The 19,068-nt window shown below is 43.8% G+C and overlaps 1 protein-coding gene across 1 annotated transcript; it reads right to left on the bottom strand.

Annotated features, from left to right (window-relative positions):
- Positions 1-227: 227 nt before the first annotated feature.
- Positions 228-19,043, bottom strand: tgfbrap1 (transforming growth factor, beta receptor associated protein 1). The gene is made up of 13 exons (XM_083662427.1): positions 18,987-19,043; positions 17,425-18,143; positions 14,722-14,916; positions 12,965-13,119; positions 11,684-11,766; positions 11,154-11,334; positions 10,772-10,932; positions 9,873-9,930; positions 9,629-9,772; positions 8,585-8,731; positions 8,098-8,257; positions 6,084-6,550; positions 228-4,007 (listed from the first exon to the last, which is right to left on the bottom strand). Exons 2-13 carry the CDS (start codon positions 18,122-18,124, stop codon positions 3,819-3,821), a joined length of 2,640 nt encoding a protein of 879 aa, XP_083518553.1. The 5' UTR covers positions 18,125-18,143; positions 18,987-19,043; the 3' UTR covers positions 228-3,818.
- Between the last annotated feature and the right edge of the window lie 25 nt (positions 19,044-19,068).

The raw sequence follows: 19,068 nt of genomic DNA on the forward strand, positions 1-19,068 counted from the left end.
CAATTCCATGATCTGGACAAGCAGACCATTTCACAACAATAATGGTATTTTCTTTTTACCATTTCCACCCCCCCCCCCCCCCCCCACATTTGATCTTCTTCTTTATGGGGGGTGTCACTGCCCCCTAGGGGACTTACAGGAGAAAGCATGTGGGGTCATGGTTGTGTCAATGGAAGGATTAGGTGGCCCTGCATAAAAAGGAGACTCCATGAGTTGTTAGCGTACAGTTTGTTTATTAAAATGGGACGGCTTCTTTACAGTTTGTACACTCCATCCACATTGGCATTGATTTACAAAGCAACAAACGGGTACAAATACAGTATATACATACCAGTATACATAGATTTATAAAATACAGTCAGATTCTTTTTCCACACAAATGTCAATTTTTTTATATTATTTTAAGTCATGGTTGTATTTGTTAGCGGGGCTTTTAAGCAAGCTACATTTACAATGTTCAGACAGAAATGTGTTGTGCATAAGCTGTCCTGTCATTTTGAATGCAACGTGAGTCAGACCTATCGACAACAATCTGAATCCCATCCCCATCCTTAGAAAAATAATCAGAAATTTGCGCAAAGTTCCCTATAGACAGGGATAGCATTCACAGAAAGGCTAGCAAACAACAGCACAGGCACCACAGAAACAAGTAAAACCTGTGACAGAGGTGTTAAAAAACAAGGGTTGGAATTGAATTGGAATTTTGGTAAAAGATAACTAAAGCAGATACTTGTTTCTCCCTTTGCTTTTGTTATTTCAGTTATTCAGAATCAGTGACGCATTACATCCCACTTTAAAGCGCCATTGGGCACCAATTTGTACAATTCTTTAAATCTTTAATTGCATATTGTAGTGTTGATTTGCGATTTGTGTATCCTCACTGATTTTCAAGATTGGGGTGAGTCTGCGTTGATTCACAGTTTGTAGTGTGTTGAGAGTTCAGGACACTTTTGTTGTGATCTCCTGCTGCCAGACAACAGTTGGATTATTTTTCCTCACGTTTGATTTTTCTGTTTCCTGTTTGATCTTTATTGGCTAAATGAGAGACAGAACTATCAGACTAGAGACTGGGAACAGCCAATGAGAGTTGAATGTGAAAGGAAAAAAGGTAGAAACCCATTCAACTTGATAGAGGAAAGGTGATTCTATAGAAAACTATTCTGCCACGATGCCGATATTGAAACCCCCACTTTACACATTTAGTTTTATAACCCAAGTGAAACAGGAAAATCATCTCCATTACAGTAATCATGTTTCTCCTACCATCTTATGTCAGTTTGATCTGTTTCCCCCCTGCTGTTTTCAGTTAGTTATGACATAAACAACTTTTTAGTAAAGCATCACCTCCAGTAGACATTTTGGAAAACAACCCTCTTGATTTGATAAAATTAGCTTGCTGATAATGTTCTGGCTGAACAACCTAGCCAAGTTATGCAACTGCCATTACAACACTGAGGAAGGCCTGTGTGCCGAAACCGTTTGTTGCTGCGCTGCTGCCCTACCCAGACTACAGGTATTAAACCTTTGAAAGGACTTTGTGGTGTGTTGGCCCTTTCTGCTGTGACTGCCACTACCCATTTTCCTGTTGGAGAGAGATCGATGAGGTTCAAGCTGTACGTTCTCGTTGTCTGAAACAGACACAAAAGCTCTAAAAGGACAAAACGTTCGCTATGATAGAATACGGTTGACTTCCATGTCATAAGAAATATTTCCCAAGAGGGGTGTTATGATTACCGTACCTATCTCCAGCACTGAATGAAATCTGAAAGATGTTACCAGCTAGGCATTTTTCATAGGCTAGCAAATACCAGCAGGGTGTGTTTTCCACTATTTCAAATCATTTGAAAAATAATTTCGTGTCTCCCCCAGTATCACAATACCTGTTACATGGACATTTAAACTTGTCATGCAGTACTATGTGAGGACCTGTCTCTTAAACAGTGTAATATTATTACTCTGTAATTTCATCTGATCATCATGAAAATTGGTACAAATTGATCGGAGCCTAACCACTTTGAGTGTAGATTTATTTTCAATTTGAACATCATTTTTGAAAATTCATCTCTGTGAATTTCACTGGCCAAAAAGTCATGAAACTGTTAATTGTATTTGTCAGTATACTGGTATGAAGTCTGTCGTGACTGGTGCATGTAGTCATGGAAGATCACATTAGTAGTTTAGGCTTGTCAGTAAGACATGTTTTTGACCATCACTGTTTAACGGGTACCCATGTCAGGAGCTCCTTCTGGAGGTTTCACGCCCAGTTTAATAGGAACAATGACTTTAGCTATATCCAGTCACAGTACAACTAATGCAACAATGGATGCAAACAGTTCATACATTTTTATGATCTCTAGGTAAAGATTTCCATTCTACTGAGATGGTTCTGTCAACACTGTTCCTTTTAACGCAGCTCCTGGGTAGATACACCATTTCAAAACAGATTTTTATTACTGGGTAGCATAGTGGTGAGTGGAAGGAAAGGTGGGAGGAAAAGGACAGGGAATGAAACGTGACAGGTTTTAGGACTGGAGCAGAACTCAGAATGAATCACTTCTAACACGGCTCCATACAGACGCACTAAATTGATCTATAACGACGTGCCGAGGAGCTTCATTTAGCGATCTGCATTCATTCACAACAGGAAAGATGCCTCAATTTGCTATTCAAATCCAAACAATTTATGGAGCTTAATCTCACGTGATCGGACGACACTAACATTTGTCGCCATAAATGCTGTAAAATGTCCCATGATCCAGGGGTGTAGTGGTAAATACAGAGGTGGGTAAACTAGCCAAGGTGAGTAGTTTACCCACCTTGTTTGCCTCATTTCAAAGAGGTGAGTAAACTGCATCTACCCTCCACCACTACGCCCCATCATACTGTATGTTTCATACCACTACAAAAGTATTTGCAATGAAGACCCATGATACAATTTTAGTATTTATCTGAATTCACAATTAGACTTAATCATGATTAGTGGAACAATGCAGGATTTAATCAAGCGTTGTACAGTATTGTTGCTGCTCATACTTTTAACGCTGAGACACAGCCTAGCTTCCATCCTCCAGGGTCGGACATTTCAAAGTAAAATGGGCCCGGCTCTGTTTGCTGGCAGTTAAGTAACTCGCTGAAACAGTGAAAAACAATATCTCTTGCTTTTAGGGTGGTGTGGAAACTAAGTAGCAGACTTGGGTAGAAGAGTGAAACCGGATCTCAGAGAGACAAAGACAGACAAAGACGAGACTCCGACTCCATGAACGCTGACGAGTCTTTTCCAGTATTTCACATGAATACATAAAAAGGTAGGGCAATATGAGGGCAATACCAATATGAGTTAGACCAGAACCATAGTATGAAGAGTGGTATTAATAATCGTGCTTGAGAAGTATTTCCAACAAGTATTTCCTGTAGTCCGAAGAGTTTCTCTAAACACAAATTGAGGTTTAGAACTGTACCAGCGCAGACAAGGTACCTATCTTAGATTTACTTTTCTGTTTGAATGGATAAAAGGGGGATTTCAAATGGCTTGTTTTTGCTACTTCTGTCAGGATTTATAGTCTGGCACAGGAGCAGCACTGGAATAAATAGCTGAAATCATATCTCTCTCTCTTGCTCTCTCAAACACACACAGACACTCACACAGTTTTCTCTTTTGTTCCTCGTGAGCCTCCGTAGCTGATTCTACGAGGGGAACGGGTGTTCTGTGCTTTTTGTCACGCCCCGTGATCCTCAGCCATCCACAAACTCAACGTGTCCTGCTTTTGTTTGGTGCCTCCAATCACAGCAGCCCGTGGGGGTGGGGCGGAGCTTGGATCTCATGTGTGGTTACTGCTATTGGTTAACCGTCTCTTGGTGGGAGAGTCTCTTACCCGCTGGGCAACACAGTGTGTGTGGACAGGCACTCCACCCGGCATACATACCACATCAGGCTCACTGAAGGTGTTGTGGCACAGGTGGCATCCCTTCTTTTCAGACACAACGATTGGGTCTTTCCGCTCTTTCAACTGCGGGAGAGAAAAGACAAGCGGATAAGAGTTATATCGTCAGCTAGGCATTAATATATACAGTATAAGACAGGGGTGTCAAACATACCAGAACCGGCCCGCCAAATGGTCCAATCCGGCCCACAGGATGACTTTGCAAAGCGTGAAAATGGCAGTGAGAAGTCCATTCCAATTGTTCAAGCTCAGGATTTGACACCTAATATTGATGCACTTGTGAAGGCTCAGAGGTACCAGGTTTCAGCAGCAAGTTACAATATAGTATAGAAGTAGCCTGTTGATGTTTTCTGTATTCATTACTAAATAAATGGTATGTCCAATGTTTAATTGTATGTTTAATTAGGTATATGCTATTAGCACCTGTACGTCGAATTTAAAATGTTTAAAGTCCCTGGAAACCAGAAATATTTCTTTATTATTTAGCATTTTGAGTTCATCACATCACAGGACCCTATGTTAATAATCCACCAGCCAAATTTGAACGATGATGAACGTCGCAAAGTATATAAATTTAGGTTTGACAGTCTGGCAAAAGTCATAGGAATCAATTACTTTTTAGAGTGCATTTTCTCCTGCGGACTGTGTGGGCGTGTCCCGTCTGCAGCAGGGACATTTCTCTCCTCCGAGAGAGAGAGAGAGAGCGCGAGAGAGAGGGGGGGAAGGAAACGGAGAAAGAGAGATCCAGTGCGTGTGTGTGTGTGTGTGTGTGTGTGTGTGTGTGTGTGTGCGTGTGTTCGGTTGCTCGGAGAGGGAGAGATGTTGCTGCGACTGCACAGCGCAGTGTGTGTGTGTATGTGTGAGTTAACCTCGCGTCACCAGGCTGTGTGTCTCTCTCTGTGCTCTCTCTCACACTAGTCCCGAGAGAGAGAGAGAGAGAGGAGAGGAGAGGAGAGGAGAGGAGAGAGAGAGAGAGAGAGGAGAGGAGAGGAGAGGAGAGAGAGAGAGAGAGAGAGAGAGAGCAGCATAGCGCTCGGCACAGAGTGGGAGGCAGACGGACAGCGAGGGAGCGCTGTCACTGGGGGCAAAGAACGGACAAAAGGAGAAGGGCAGATTGCGCGCGTGTACAAAGGTTATATAGAGCTTATGACGTCATAAGCTCCTGCATTTTAGCACCTCGCCTCGCTCTCTTCAATGAGGAAGTATCTTGTAGAATCTTGTAGAAAAGTGTCGATTTTAAGGCTTTGGGTTGAAAGTAATGCATAATAATTTCGGAGGCATATAATTACTAACATAAGACCCTAAATAACATAGTTAGAACGTTTTTGTGGATTTTGGTTTCCAGGGACTTTAAGCACGTCTAAAGTATGCACATGACATGTGCACCTATCCGCAGTGGATATGCCACTGTCTCTGACTTGTCTTATCACTCTACTGCCTTATTGCTTGTTGTGTCATGTTTTTGCACTCATATGCCCTGTTATATTTGTACTATGTTGTAAACGGAGTCTACAGCACAAGAATTTCACACGTGATACTTGTACCACGGAGTGACAATAAAAAACTTGAATCTTGAAATCTTGAATCTTGAAATGAGAAACTATTTCCAATACCCTTGAATATAGAGACGTTTCGCACAGTTGCCGTCCATTGCAATGCACGGTTACAGACAGTAGATTTGATATGATAGGGCTATGATAGCTGAGATAACTATGTGAAAACATGTTCTTAAAATGAACCTGTAGGCCTAATCTTTACACTAAAAGAGTGGTGTTGTTATTTATACGTAATTATGTTGTTATTTATAGGTTATTATTATCTTGTTATTAATAGGTTATTATGCATTGATTTTGGCCCACTTCAGACCAAATTGGTCCCATGTGGCCCGTGGACTAAAGTGAGTTTGACACCCCTGACTATAAGACAAAAGCAGGAGAAAGTCTTAGAATTAGCAGCAAATTCAATGAGAAAAGGGAATAATCCAATAAATGATGGAAACAATCAAGCCTGTTAAAACAGATTAAACCACTAATCCCTTTAGAGGGGGAAGTAAATGTTCATTTTTGGTTTGCAGAAGAATAATAAAACTCCTCCCTAATCTATGCGTTGTTGCACAGTGTTTTCGCTAGGTGGCGCTCTCACCCTGTCGTGCAGCAGCTGAAGGTTTTCAGAGCGGGCGAGGCCGACGGCGAGCTGAGAGGTGCGGCCGGCGTGCATGCTCGCCCTGACCGCGCGCCCCAGGAACGGCCTCAGCAGCTGCAGCGACCAGCCCTCGGGGAGCATGCTCAGTACGCGGACGGCGTCGAACACCTCGCCGTGCCGATTCAGCAGGTCCACCGCCGCCATCTCCAGCTCTCCTCCTCCACCACCACCTCCTATCTGGACAGTTGCTGGGAGGCCCCGGTCCAGATAAACCCCCAAGAGGAGGTGAAACAGCCTCTGTTGGTACGCGGGGTCCCGGGACGAGGACGCCCATAAGCAGTAGGCCTCGGCGGAGGGGAAGTCTCTGAGCTGGTGCACCAGTAGGTGCAGCGCTTTGTCGTGCTCCTCCAGTTTTCCATGTAGCGTCGCGCGCTCGAGCAGCAGCTGCTCAGAGTTCTCTATCTTACCTAAAACAGAGCAGAGGGAGATGACATGTTAATGGTTGGAAGCCTGCACGTCGTTGATCTCCGCAGCCATTTTGGAACGAGGTCCAGTTCTCGACAACAGGGATTGGATCTTCAGTCATCAGTAAGCTCAGGATCACACTTCATCTGGATTTAGCATTTAGGTAGCTGCTAATCCACGTGGAGAATTCTGTACAAGGACCCCCATGGCTGATGTGTGGGGTTTAAACTGGACAATTGTAGTATTAAAGGAACAGCTCACCCTAAAATCCAAAATACATATATTCCCTCTCACCTGTAGTGCTATTTATCCATCTATATCGTTTTGTGTTAGTTGCCTGAGTTTTGGAGATATCGGCTGCAGAGTTTCTGCCTTCTCTCCAATACAATGGAACTGGATGGCACTCGGCTTGTGATGCTCAAAGTGCCAAAGAAATACATTTGAAAAACTCAACAGCAATGTCTCTTTCCAGAAATCATGACCCCGTTACTCAAGATAATGCAGAGACTTTGTTATGAGCAGTTTCATGGAGGAACTATTTTCTTTTGACCGAACTACAGCCACTAGCTGCTAGCTAGTTCCTACATGAGATTGCAAAAGAAAATAGTTCCTACATGAAACTGCTCAGAACAAATTCTGTGCATTATCTTGAGTAACCAGGTCATGATTTCTGGAAAGAGACGATGCTGTTGAGTTTTTCAAATGTATTTTTTTTGGTGCTTCGCGCACCACAAGTCGAGTGCCTTCCAGTTCCATTGGATTCAAGAGAAGGCAGACATCTCCGTGGCCGATGTCTCCAAAACTCTATCCCAAAAAGATATAGATGGATAAATAGCACTACAGGTGAGAGGAAAAATATGTATTTTGGATTTTAGGGTGAGCTGTCCCTTTAATACATCAACTCATCACAAATCACAGCTAGTGAAAAGTGCAACAACATGCATTGTAGTTTACATGTAACTAAAACATAAACTGGATGATTCAGATGCAATGCAACGGTAGTCTCGCTGGGCAGCCTCCCCTCCCTACCGTGAGAGGAGTCTGGTGCCACGGAAACAGGCAAATGAGATAAACCCTCCCCTGCTCTACTCTGCTCTCCCATTGGAGCGACTGTTTCAATCTCTGCCGGATGTCCGCTCCCCGCTTATTACAAGCTCTGTCATTGGCTCCGACCATGTCTATCAGAGCGGCTTCCGCTCCCTCCTCCCTGTGTGTCGCTGTAAATAGTGCCCTGCCGCCTCAGTGAAAACAACAACGCTAACTAGCTAGCAAGCTAACGGCAGAAACCTACACGCTAGCTCGTTGCTACACGCTGAAACCGGCAAGTTGGATCGTTGGAAACTATTTTCCAAGGGCACTGCCGCTAAGCGCCGCCCATCGAAATCCCACTATGGAGACGTGCGGCGCCAGACTCGTCTCACGGTAGGGAGGGAGGGGAGGCTGGCCAGCGAGACTAATGCAACAGTAACAGAGTTTCTCTTTTGAAATAATATGCCGATCTGAGAGTGATGCATTGAGTGTAATCATTGGCTTAAGACAAGTATCTCACCCAAGAGTAACTGTACACGGTATAGACTGGACTCCCTGAGCAGAGCTTGGAGCTTCTCTCTGGCTCTGGTCACCTGCTCTTCGTACGTAGGAGACTGGGACAGCAAGGACAAGACCCTCTCCAGGTACAACACAGCCAGGTGTGTGTGGAACTTCTCCTTCTGCACCCACAAACGATGGGAAGAAACAATGAGTAGAATTCAATCGACTCTGCATGAGGAAGATTCCTGGCTGCAAAGCTTACACTCGTCATATCGTAGCTGCAAAAAGATTAACAAATAATTTATTTTTGTATTTTTGCTCTATCTGATTCCAATCTGTGTTCGAGGGTCGCCATGATTTTAATTGCTGTTACACTGACGACCATCAAGGCATTTTGAGCTCATGGGCCTAACATAATTAACCCTTGACACACAAGTTCGAGAATCACCATCATGGGGACTTGAACCAGGATCTCTACCCACACCCACCACTCTGCCCCCCCGTACCTGTGTTCGTCTTTCCAGCACCAGGTGTTCCAAGTAGAGAAGCAGGGCCTGGTTGTGTTGTCCCAGGTAAGTGACGACATCATCAGCGTTCAAGACACCCGACTGTTCTTTACCGACAGACCTCTTGGTAAAGATTTGGACACCTATCTATGAACACAAAAAAGATACACTGGATTAATACTGTATGTAGCTTTACCATTTTTACCAGCAAGGTAGGTGCAAATCAGGTGTGAACAATCTGTAAAGTGTAGTGTAGAATATAGGATACACTAGGGCTGTGGCGATTCACTTATCTCCCGATTCGATACTATCACGATTCTTGGGTGCCGATTCGATTTATATTGCGATTCTTAAGTATTGCGATTCTACGATTATTGCGATTCGATATTACGATTTATTGCGATTTTTGTTTATTTTTTTCTTTTCTTTTTTCAGTTTGTTTGCTTTTTTACACTAGATTAGAACATGGGAAAAGTTGAATCATACACTAGAGACTGTATATTATATATCATGAGTAGGGCTGGGCGATATAGTTAAAAACAGGGGTGGACTGGGATCATAATTCAGGCCGGGCATTAGATACCAAGCAGGCCAGGCCGATATGGGCCAACGCGCGTGAAATTTGGGCCGTTTGAAGCCAGATTTGGGCCGTTTGAAGTCCAATTTTACAATGAGATGCACCCACTTTAACCCTGAAGTGTAATTATTACTTCAGACTAACTAATAAAGTAATAAAACCACTAGTAAACCAGTAGGCGGCGCCTGGCCTGCTGTTCAGTGAGTGGCCTGACTGCAAGCACCCAAAAAATAAAAAAATAAAAAAATAAAAATAAAAATAATAATAATTTGCGATTATCGATTCTGGAATAAAAGATCGATCCAAAAAATCGTGACATTAAAAATCGCGATACTTAGGTGAATCGATTTTTTCCCCCACCCCTAGGATACACGCAAGGGTGCTGTATAGTTGACACAATCCATGACTTGTATCCATTTCAATGTTCGCTGACACTTTCAACAAAATGAAGGTGGTGGGGAACCTACGGTGGGATCTTTCCGTAAGGCCCAGTCTGCATACTTCCACACTAGGTCCGGATTTGGGCAGAAGCTAAGAAAGTCCACAATGTACTCGTACAGGTCCGATCTGGTGGAGTCCTGCAGCTCTCCATCCACCACGCGAATCCACAACTATCAAGAGGAACAGAACAGGGAACACAAATGTCACTTTGGTGCTGAAGCTTCAGTGGGAACCGATAAGACTATAGATTTGATATCTAAAATAACGTACCTGTAGCGCTGCCGAGTCCTGGGCATTATAACGGTACAGAAGCCCAAGTGCAAAATATCTAAAGTGGAGTGAGGGGGGGAAAAACAATAGATCAAATAAACAAAGCGTCTAGCTTGGGTTTCTATTTTTGTGCAAAAAATAACTTGACTAAACTTGACTAAACTGGAAGACGTATTGATCACGGGGGTGGCAGAGAAAAGCATTTACAGAAAAACAATCAGTGCCTTCAGGAACGTGCCACTTTGCAGTCACAGTAAGAAATGCAAATTGAACCAATCCCACAATGTTTGCAAGAACTTTTTCTTTTTTCTTGCCGCAATTTGCGTAACCTTGCTTGCAAGATGGATAACCTCGCGAGATCTAAAGAGATTCTCTCGACGTAATCAGTGAAATGTAATGTGGAGCTAAACCGTCCATCTGGCAGCGTCAGGTTACAATTTGCGCAGTGCGATTGTAATTTGGGGTAATCACACCTTTTGCATAAAATGGTCAAATAAAACCATACCTTAACAAAGTGTCTTGTCAAATCACATCAGCCGAGCTGTCACTGGGAGTGGATGAGTGAGACAGATGACAATATAGGCTATCGTTTGGCTCAGTTGGTATCGGTTTTACAGGCTTTTTATTCATAAGAATATTTTTATTTGGCTCAAAAGTTACCGGGCGGTTCCGCTCTCCATGCACCTGCTCCCAACCAGGTTTGGCCATAGCAATTTAACTGCTATTCATTCAAGCTTGGTTTGTGAAACAGAATGATCTGAGAAGTTCACCAAACCTACTGAAATATGTCTGTCTTACTGCTTCATCTCATTTCATGAAATATCTCCAGGGGAAAAGCCTAATCTTTGAACCAGAGCGCCCCCCCCCCCCCCCCGAAACTGCAATACTGCAATACGCACTTGTGGTATTTCTCCAGCCAGGGGACGCTGTCTGCAAGCAGGCAGGAATTGTCCGAGGCTAGCAGGTCCAGTAGGCTCTCGTGATCCTGTTCAGCATACAGCTTTAACAGCGCAGTGTCCACGTCCTCTCTGCAGCCATTGGCCACCTCTGTGCTCCGAACCTGTGTGTGGAGATGGAGGAGAAAACGCTCTCATGTCCAGTAGGGGGTGAAATTCAGAGTTATGCTCCGACAATAACAGTTATTCCAACAAGAGTTTCTGAAATTAGAAGGAAAATGTGGGCATACATCGTATCGGCGATCGGCCAAAACAGTTGGAAAATATCTCCATATCCGAGATCGGCAAAAAGAAATCCAATATCGTGCATCCCTACTCTGTTTACCTCTCCCAAATACGTGATGAGGAACTGCTTGCACCGCAGCACTTTCTGCTGGTCTCCCTGTGCTAGATGGTTGAGATCCGCAAACTCGTGAAGAGGAGGGTGGCAGCGTGTAAACGAAGAGGACGCTGGCAGCAGCAACGGGTAGAGAGCGATCAGCTCCCGCACGTCCAACTGACCCTTCCTGCAAGTGTGATTAGCAGGGTCACCAAAAATGCTAACGAATGACGAGGCAATCAATAACTAATTAACAATGAATTATCTGGCGATGAATGTAAGGACAGGAAGACTGGCTGCAAAAACATTAAACGTAGGTCACAGAACTGCATACTACTGAGTACTGACATACTTGTGTCCCTTTGGTTTAAATTAAACTCCAAATCACCATCATCCTAAATATTTGGCTGATGTCTTTCAAAAACTTGAACAGGAAATAATGTGGAAAAATCTATAGGTTCTCTCAAAATAAAATAAAATAAAATAAAGTAAAATAAAATAAAATAAAATAATGATGCACTCACTACAACCCTCACCTAAAGTGTTCTTTTGCTTCTAGAAACTGAAGTTGGCCAAATTGTATGAAGCCAGCCTGCTGGAGGATTCTTCTGTGCAAAATCTGTGCATGGGGAAAAAGACAAATGCATGAGACCAGTCATTCTATTTCATATTTAAAATAATAATAATCACAGACATTGTTATTATTCAACTGAGACAAGTGCTAGATTTTTTCGCACATGATGGATCTTAGTCCAGGCAAGATGAGGACAGAATGGAATGGTAAGTTTGTACAGCCAATTTATCATCCACAACTTTCTTTTCAAATATTTCAGCCATGACACTGAAAAAGTGAAAACGATACGACTCTGTACACACACACACACACACACCCACACACCCACGGGTTGTGCGATGTCAGCTAAATAACCATCGCGATGGTTCCACAGTGAAACATCGCGATGGACGATGACATCGTCATTGACGGGGGGTGGGGTTAATTCATGATTTATGAAGTCCATGCGGTGCCGTTTGGCTGCGCCACTGCAATGTACGTTCACGTTTACAACAGGACAGCTGAGCTCTACATGTCATGAGAGACCAGCGGGCTTGGATAGGCTACTACTACAGCACAGAGCCAGGCGATTCAAACAGTAGGCTATCACTACCAGCAATATTGAAAGGTGCAAAACAATCAAACGTTAACGTTACAGATCATGACCAACAACGTGTGTGTGTTTAATTTAACTAGCTGGCAGAAAAGGGGCAGAATTACTGGCGGCTAACGTTAGATTAGTGTGGGCTCAGTTTTGAACCTAACCTTGGGTTACGTTAAGGAGAGATAGAAACACAGCAGCAGGCAGCCTACACAGTATGTAATGGAGAGAGTTCCTGGAAACAGGCGAGTTGAATTCACAGTTGAAGACTTGTAACATTACTCACATTGGGTTGAAAACAGGAAAGAACGTGAAGTTTCTTCTTTCTTAACATTTTCACAACACAACCGACTTCTGCTTAACTTCTCTTCCTCTCCGCTTTACCGCTTCTCTGAACTGGGGATAAGGTACGCTTTGCCGCTTGTTTAATGCCGCCTGTGCGTCCCCCGTGTGTCGCGGTTGAGTGGAGTTAGACTTTTTTATTATTAAATCTGCCAAATTTGAATTCGAACATATAATCACGATGGTCCGATGTAGAAGGGTCAGAGGTCGATGGGGGTCGCCCCATCGATGATGGTCAATGTCATCGTCCATGGTGCCAACCCTAACACACACACACACACACACACACACACGCACACACACACACAAACAATCTGTTACCTGGAACTTGTCTTTGGGGATATTTCTCTGTGCTCCCTCTGTGAGCGTGAGTGCCTCCTCCACTCTGTGGCTCGCCAGCAGGTCCTGGATCTGTCTCTCCAGAGGCAGCGGCACCAGGATGTACACCGCCTTAGTGGAAGCCAGAACCACTTTCCCTGAGACAGAACACGGGTCAGGACTCCAACATCAATCTATTACTACTGTATAATAGCCACAAAACACATCATGACATCACACTTTACCTGCCCCTAAAATACATAATGACATCACTTTTTACCTGCCTCTAAACAATCATTTGATTCCCCCCATTTGTACAATAGCCTAGAACAGCGTTTCTCAACTGGTGGGTCGCGACCCAAAGGTGGGTTGATTGGGTCGCAGACATTGGCCAAAAAAAATAAAAATTGAAAAAACTTTTTTTTTTCTTTTTCTTTTTTCATATTTCATTTGAGTTAAATTCAGATTATTGAAACTGGATTAGCCTGACCAGTTTTACTTGTTTAACAATCTGAAGTATATGCTCTGCGTGTAATTCAAGAGAAGTCTGCCTTTTCATTTCATATTTAATTTTAGTTCAATTCAGATGATTGAAACTGGATTAGCATGGCCCCAGTTTAATTAAAATGTATGACCAGTTTAACTAAAAAGCATATAGCCTGCCTGTGATTCCTTTTTATTTCATATTAGTTAAATTCAGACTATTGAAACTGCATTAGCATGACCAGGTTAACTTGTTTTATTATTATTATCATTATTATTAACTTGTTTAAAAACATATAGGCATGTAATTCAAGATAAGTCTGCCTTTTATTTCATATTTCATACAGTTCAAATAAGACTTTCTGAGCATGACCAGTTTGACTTGTTTAAATTTAAAAACATATAGGCCTGTAATTCAAGTCTGCCTTATTTCAATTGGTTTTTAGCCCTAGTTGCACTTCTGTTGCACTTTTTTGTTCATTTGAGGTTTATAACAGTGCATGAAGGCATTGTGTATTAAATGAATGCGCTATTTTTTGTGCAATAAATTTGAGTGGTTTAAAAAAAAATGAAATTTGGGTCGCGACTTCATGACAAGGAAAATAGTGGGTCCTGAGGCTACACCAGTTGAGAACCACTGGCCTAGAAGTCTTACATTGCAAAGGTCCCATATTCTACCCTCTGCAGTCACAATGGTTTATGTTTATCATTCGTCTTCCAGGTTGAATTACCCAGAGGACTATGGATTTTATGTTCATGATTTATCTTCGAGGGTGATTTACCCAGAGGACTTGAAAATAGCTCTTAAGCAACGCTGTTTAGCAGCTGACCATCATACAGCTGACTTCTAAGTCCCAGATGTCCCCTGGTGCACATGAACACAGCATATTTTCTTGCAAAAAAAAACAATAACATAATAATTGGATGAAATCCCAGATGGGTCACCACCACCTAAATCAAATCAACTGATCCTTAGGCCAAGGACTGTCAACCTTAATGTTGGTAACTTTCTGATATATTTATACGAAACAGACACATAGGCAGGGATTAAAATAAACCCTCCCTCCAAATTTGTTGGCAGAGGTAACTGTGCTGTAAAATTATATATAACCCACTTTTATGTTGTCGACTCATGTCAGCAAAAGAACAGAAGAGCTGCCTGCCTGTCACCAGCTTCTCCACTAGACAGGCTGGCAGTTCCTTTCTGGAGATGTGTGGCCTGATCAGACGTCATCATTGAGAAAGCATACACTTGATGTGTGTGAGGAGGAGAATACCTTCGAAGTCTTGTAGAAGGTGTCCATCCCTGAAGGAGAGGGTCTGTTTGAGCTGCTGGTCCAGCATGCTGTGGATGGTGATGAAGCCCTCGTCCAGAGCCACGACGTACGGGAAGCAGACCGCGGCACCGATCACGCTCTCGGACCAGTTCACGGGGGCACGCCGCGACACGCCTTCTGCGTTGGCAAACATCCCTGAGGGGGTCCCACAGACAGTTTTGACAATTAAAACGGAGGCATAATTATGTCCAGAAAACATTGAGAACTTCCCCCAAAAAACCAGCCAACACTTCAGTTTGGTAATTTCTAAGAAAGAAATAGCTTCCTTCGTTCGATATTTGACAGTGTTGTGCCTAGTTAGTTAGTTATTTTTATAGACACAAATAGTTAAAACATTTGGGTCCAAACAACATTATAAAAACACATGAATATGATAAACCCATAAGTAAAAGTAATAAAAAGTAATTCAGTACAATTTACAGCACAAAGTAACGCCATCACTCATTCCATGGAAGCTTGCTACATGCTTACTACATGTGCTGTGAATGGCATGCTGCTTTAAGAGATGCCAAGTGCTGGGCAGTGGTGGCCCAATGGTTAGAGAAGCGAGCTTGTGACCGGATGGTCGTCGGTTCAATCGCCGGGACCGGCAGGATAAATCTGGGTGGGGAAAGTGAAAAGGCAGCGCTTGTCCCTCCCTCATTACCACCACTGAGGTGCCCTTGAGCAAGGCCCTTAACCCCCTAACCGCTCCAGTGGAGCTGCTCAGTGGCAAGCAGATCAGGCTGTGGTTGTACTGGTCAGCTTCCAGGTGTGAATGTGAACAGGGCTCTCCTGAAAAAAAGAGCACTGCTCTCAGTGAAACTCCCCCTGTATAAATAAAAGGTAAAAAAAAAACATGCTCCCCAAATCATATACATCCCAAATCCTCCGTGACCCAAACATTGATGTTGATGCTGCCATGTCACTTTCTGTGACTTTCCAAATAGTGGAGGAGACAAGAGAAGCCGCTCCTGAAGCCTCCTTTGGTGAAGGATGCACAGGTGGATTTATCCTCTTCTGCCACAGGTGTGACTTCATCATGAATGATCATGCCCAGAATATTATGACATCATTGACAAAACTTGAAAAACAGCGGGGCGACGATTTACCACCAGCTCATAAATGTAATAGTAAACAGCATACAGTAGTTCATATTAGAGTCAGTGTTATTGTCTTTACTGTCAGTGTTAACACCGGCATCTGTAGGTTAATGTGCAAGCAGTGTGCATGCAAACTTTGACTGGCTGTGAGGCTTATTGTGGGCGTGGGCTACATCCGTTTGCTGTTCAGCAGACATCTATTTTTGATGATGGGTAGCAAATAAAGTGTGAAATAAAGTGGTGGTGGTGGTTGGCGGGGGGCGGGGGGGGGGGGGGGGGGGGGGGGAGCTTTTGACGCACCCACATTGATTTACTGATGTTCACACTAGATTGTATAAAACTTTCAAACATTTCTGTACTGCAGATATTAATTGTGCCCTGAGTCCTGATTACGCCCAGAAACATCCACCACTCTCCTCTAAAATGTTTTGGATTTGAATGTTCCTTTGTCATCCATCAATGTTGCCAGTTTGAGGCACAAGAACATTTTTTTTTGTCATAAACGGAACATGAGCCAAGACTGAAAGTGAGATTGTCACACTTGTGGGGCTTGCACAAGCCTATCCCACCCGCTAAGTGAGAACATTCACCTCCACTGGCTCGAGAATAATACAGAGTCAAGAAATGTAGAGCTATTGAGTATAGGGTTTCAGTCCTCAACCGTAAAATCAACTTAAAGTCGAAGTGAACCGGAACGGAATGCACCAGCGCGATCGTCGGACACTGAAAACTAATTGAGAGGCGGACCATGTACGTGTCGATGATTTGATTTGACAATTCTGAGGACTGGCTTTGGCATTGGCCAATCCTGGCGTGTTCCACCCCGAAATTGAGTGGGATTCAGCCTGTTGTCATGATACGCGAGTGGGATCCGCAGAGTACCAGGCAGCCAGCTGCTTCGTGCGGAGCGAGCGGACAATCCGATCCATAGGTGCTGCTGCCCGCCTGCCTGGAATCTCCGAGAGACGACCCCTGACAGTCAGGGAGGCTGTCAAGCTCGGAGGCGCGTGCCATTATCGTTATAAACGTAAATAATATTCCTGGAATACATGTTTTAACGAGCCAGTTACATTTCTTTGCATTCTTAGACATTACCGTTTGATTTAGTTTGCATAATTGCTCAAGTTAGTAGTTAGTTTATGGCCTAGAAACTCTGCCAGATGACAGGCACTAGGCGCCATTTTCCCCTTCATTTGGAAGAGAAAAGGATCCTGAAATGAAGATTTGATTGACAGCTGCATGTCGTGAAATGATTGGTTGAAATGGGGTAGAAATTTGATAGTACTAGGTGACGTCAGCAAACTGTACATTACTGTTATCAATGAAATTTTGAAAAACGAACTTTTGATATGGAAAAAGTGTGAAAAACTAAAGAAATTAGATTGTTGTGATTTGGTTTGCATACATTATTAAATAGGTGCACTGCATACCCAGGTATTTGAACTAAAAGAAAAGAAAAGTCATTCTTGGGTTCAGCTCAACTTTAAACTGAGGGTGAATATACAATACATGATCAAATCCGAGCAGAGAACTGTCAAAGCTCATGTATTCTGTGACATACCAAGACCACCAGGTGCAGCCAAGAGGAACTCCTCCCTGCCAATCCTCTTGACGATGGGCCTCCTCTCCTCGTTGTTGTAAGGGAAGAGATCTTGGGAGGCTCCCGTGTTGTAGTTCAGGATCATGTACTGCTTGGTGAGGGCCAGGCACAAGAAGTAACCGTCAAGACTGACCGCACAGGGTTGCTCAGGCGTGGTCACCTCTTTGACCAGTTGCACCCTGTCCTCATACACCATGTAAATCTGCACCGTCCGTCGCTTGGAGGAGATGACACCCATTTCCACACAGAACGGATCACCGTTCACCGGGTTCTCGTTCATGCAGAACGCTGTCACACCTTTGATCTTAGCTCCACCACCACCTGCCGCGGAGGGCACGGTCTCCAACGTGGACATGTCGACAAGCAACACTATTCCGTCGCAGAGTACTATCAGACGCTCCAAAGCTGAAGCGGCCCGCAACTCGACGACCGGTTTCTTGAGACCCAGGTATTTGTGCAACAGCTTCTGAGCCGAGTAAGTCAACCTCCCTTTGGTGGACGTGACCTCGTCCAGCAGGAAGTGGTGGATGAAGCAGTCGTTGGTCCCCACGTACAGGTGCTTCCCGCAGCATTCTATACACTCGATGTTGATGCGAGCCTTGTCGCCCATCAGCAGGTCTCGCTCCACCGCAGGGACCAGCTCAAAAGCCTTCACACTCATCTCCACCAAGGCATCTACACTGGAAGACAGTACAACATGCAGGCATCAGCAAAAGGTCCTGGAAGAATACAGAAAACCAAAATTACAACAGACCATACGTCATGAATGAGTAACTTCTTCAAGGGAGTCCTTTTCCTACTGTAAACAGTACTCCTGTTGAGTGTGCTTTTTCCAACAGTAACATTACTGGAACATCACCCTCTTATCACTAAAACGGGTGATGGTTTTCTATGGCTGGACTTGCTAAATATGCTCATCACATGCTCTTTGCTTAGTCACCTACAGTGTAACCATAGACAGTATTGAAGTGTAACGGACCTATTTTGGCAATGCTAGCAGAAGCTCTCCTCTCCCAGGTAATTCAACTAGCAAAGGCTCACATTCATACTGACGTTAGCGTTGGCTAACGTTTACCTATATCATAGCTAACGTCATCATAGCCGGTGGTAGCCAACCAATGGAAAACAACTAGTTGGCGCTGCTTATTTTCTCTACAAATGCGTTAATTGGATAATCAATTGAACATGTAAAGACGGGGAGGGCAATTTAAGTTCGAAATTTTGATTGTTTGGGTATCCAATAATAGTGCAGCAACCTAACAGACTAGCTAGGAAGCTAACGTTAGCGCGCATACAGGTTGCCCTCTCGTGCTGCTGCGAATGTTAGCAAGCTAGTTAGATCTTGACTTGTTCATTTGAAGCTGTGAAAAAGCTGTGTCATTAACGTTACCACTGTCACAGGTAGTCTGTCTGAAGAAGAAGAAGACCCTAATTTTCAACCCGACCTCCCCTCTCCAGACAAGATGCTCTGCGCACCAACTCCTCCCTAGTAGTGCTTCCCGAAGCTGTTGCCGCAAGCATACCTAGGCTGTGCACACACACAGGGCAGCGGGCCAGATCGCCAGGAATGGACCGTATCTTGCTACTTCAGAACCAGTGGCCAGA

The sequence above is a fragment of the Poromitra crassiceps genome (genome assembly GCF_964638095.1).
Source record: "Poromitra crassiceps genome assembly, chromosome: 28".
Classification (NCBI taxonomy): domain Eukaryota; kingdom Metazoa; phylum Chordata; class Actinopteri; order Beryciformes; family Melamphaidae; genus Poromitra; species Poromitra crassiceps.

Bases quoted from the DNA above. Each gene is read 5' to 3' on its own strand.
- tgfbrap1 (XM_083662427.1), bottom strand. From the start codon at position 18,124: ATGAGTGTGAAGGCTTTTGAGCTGGTCCCTGCGGTGGAGCGAGACCTG. The intron at 13,120-14,721 runs GTATTCTCCTCC...GTTCTGTCTCAG, and splicing joins CCTTCTACAAGACTTCGAAG to GGAAAGTGGTTCTGGCTTCC. The intron at 9,773-9,872 runs GTACGTTATTTT...TCCTCTTGATAG, and splicing joins AGGACTCGGCAGCGCTACAG to TTGTGGATTCGCGTGGTGGA.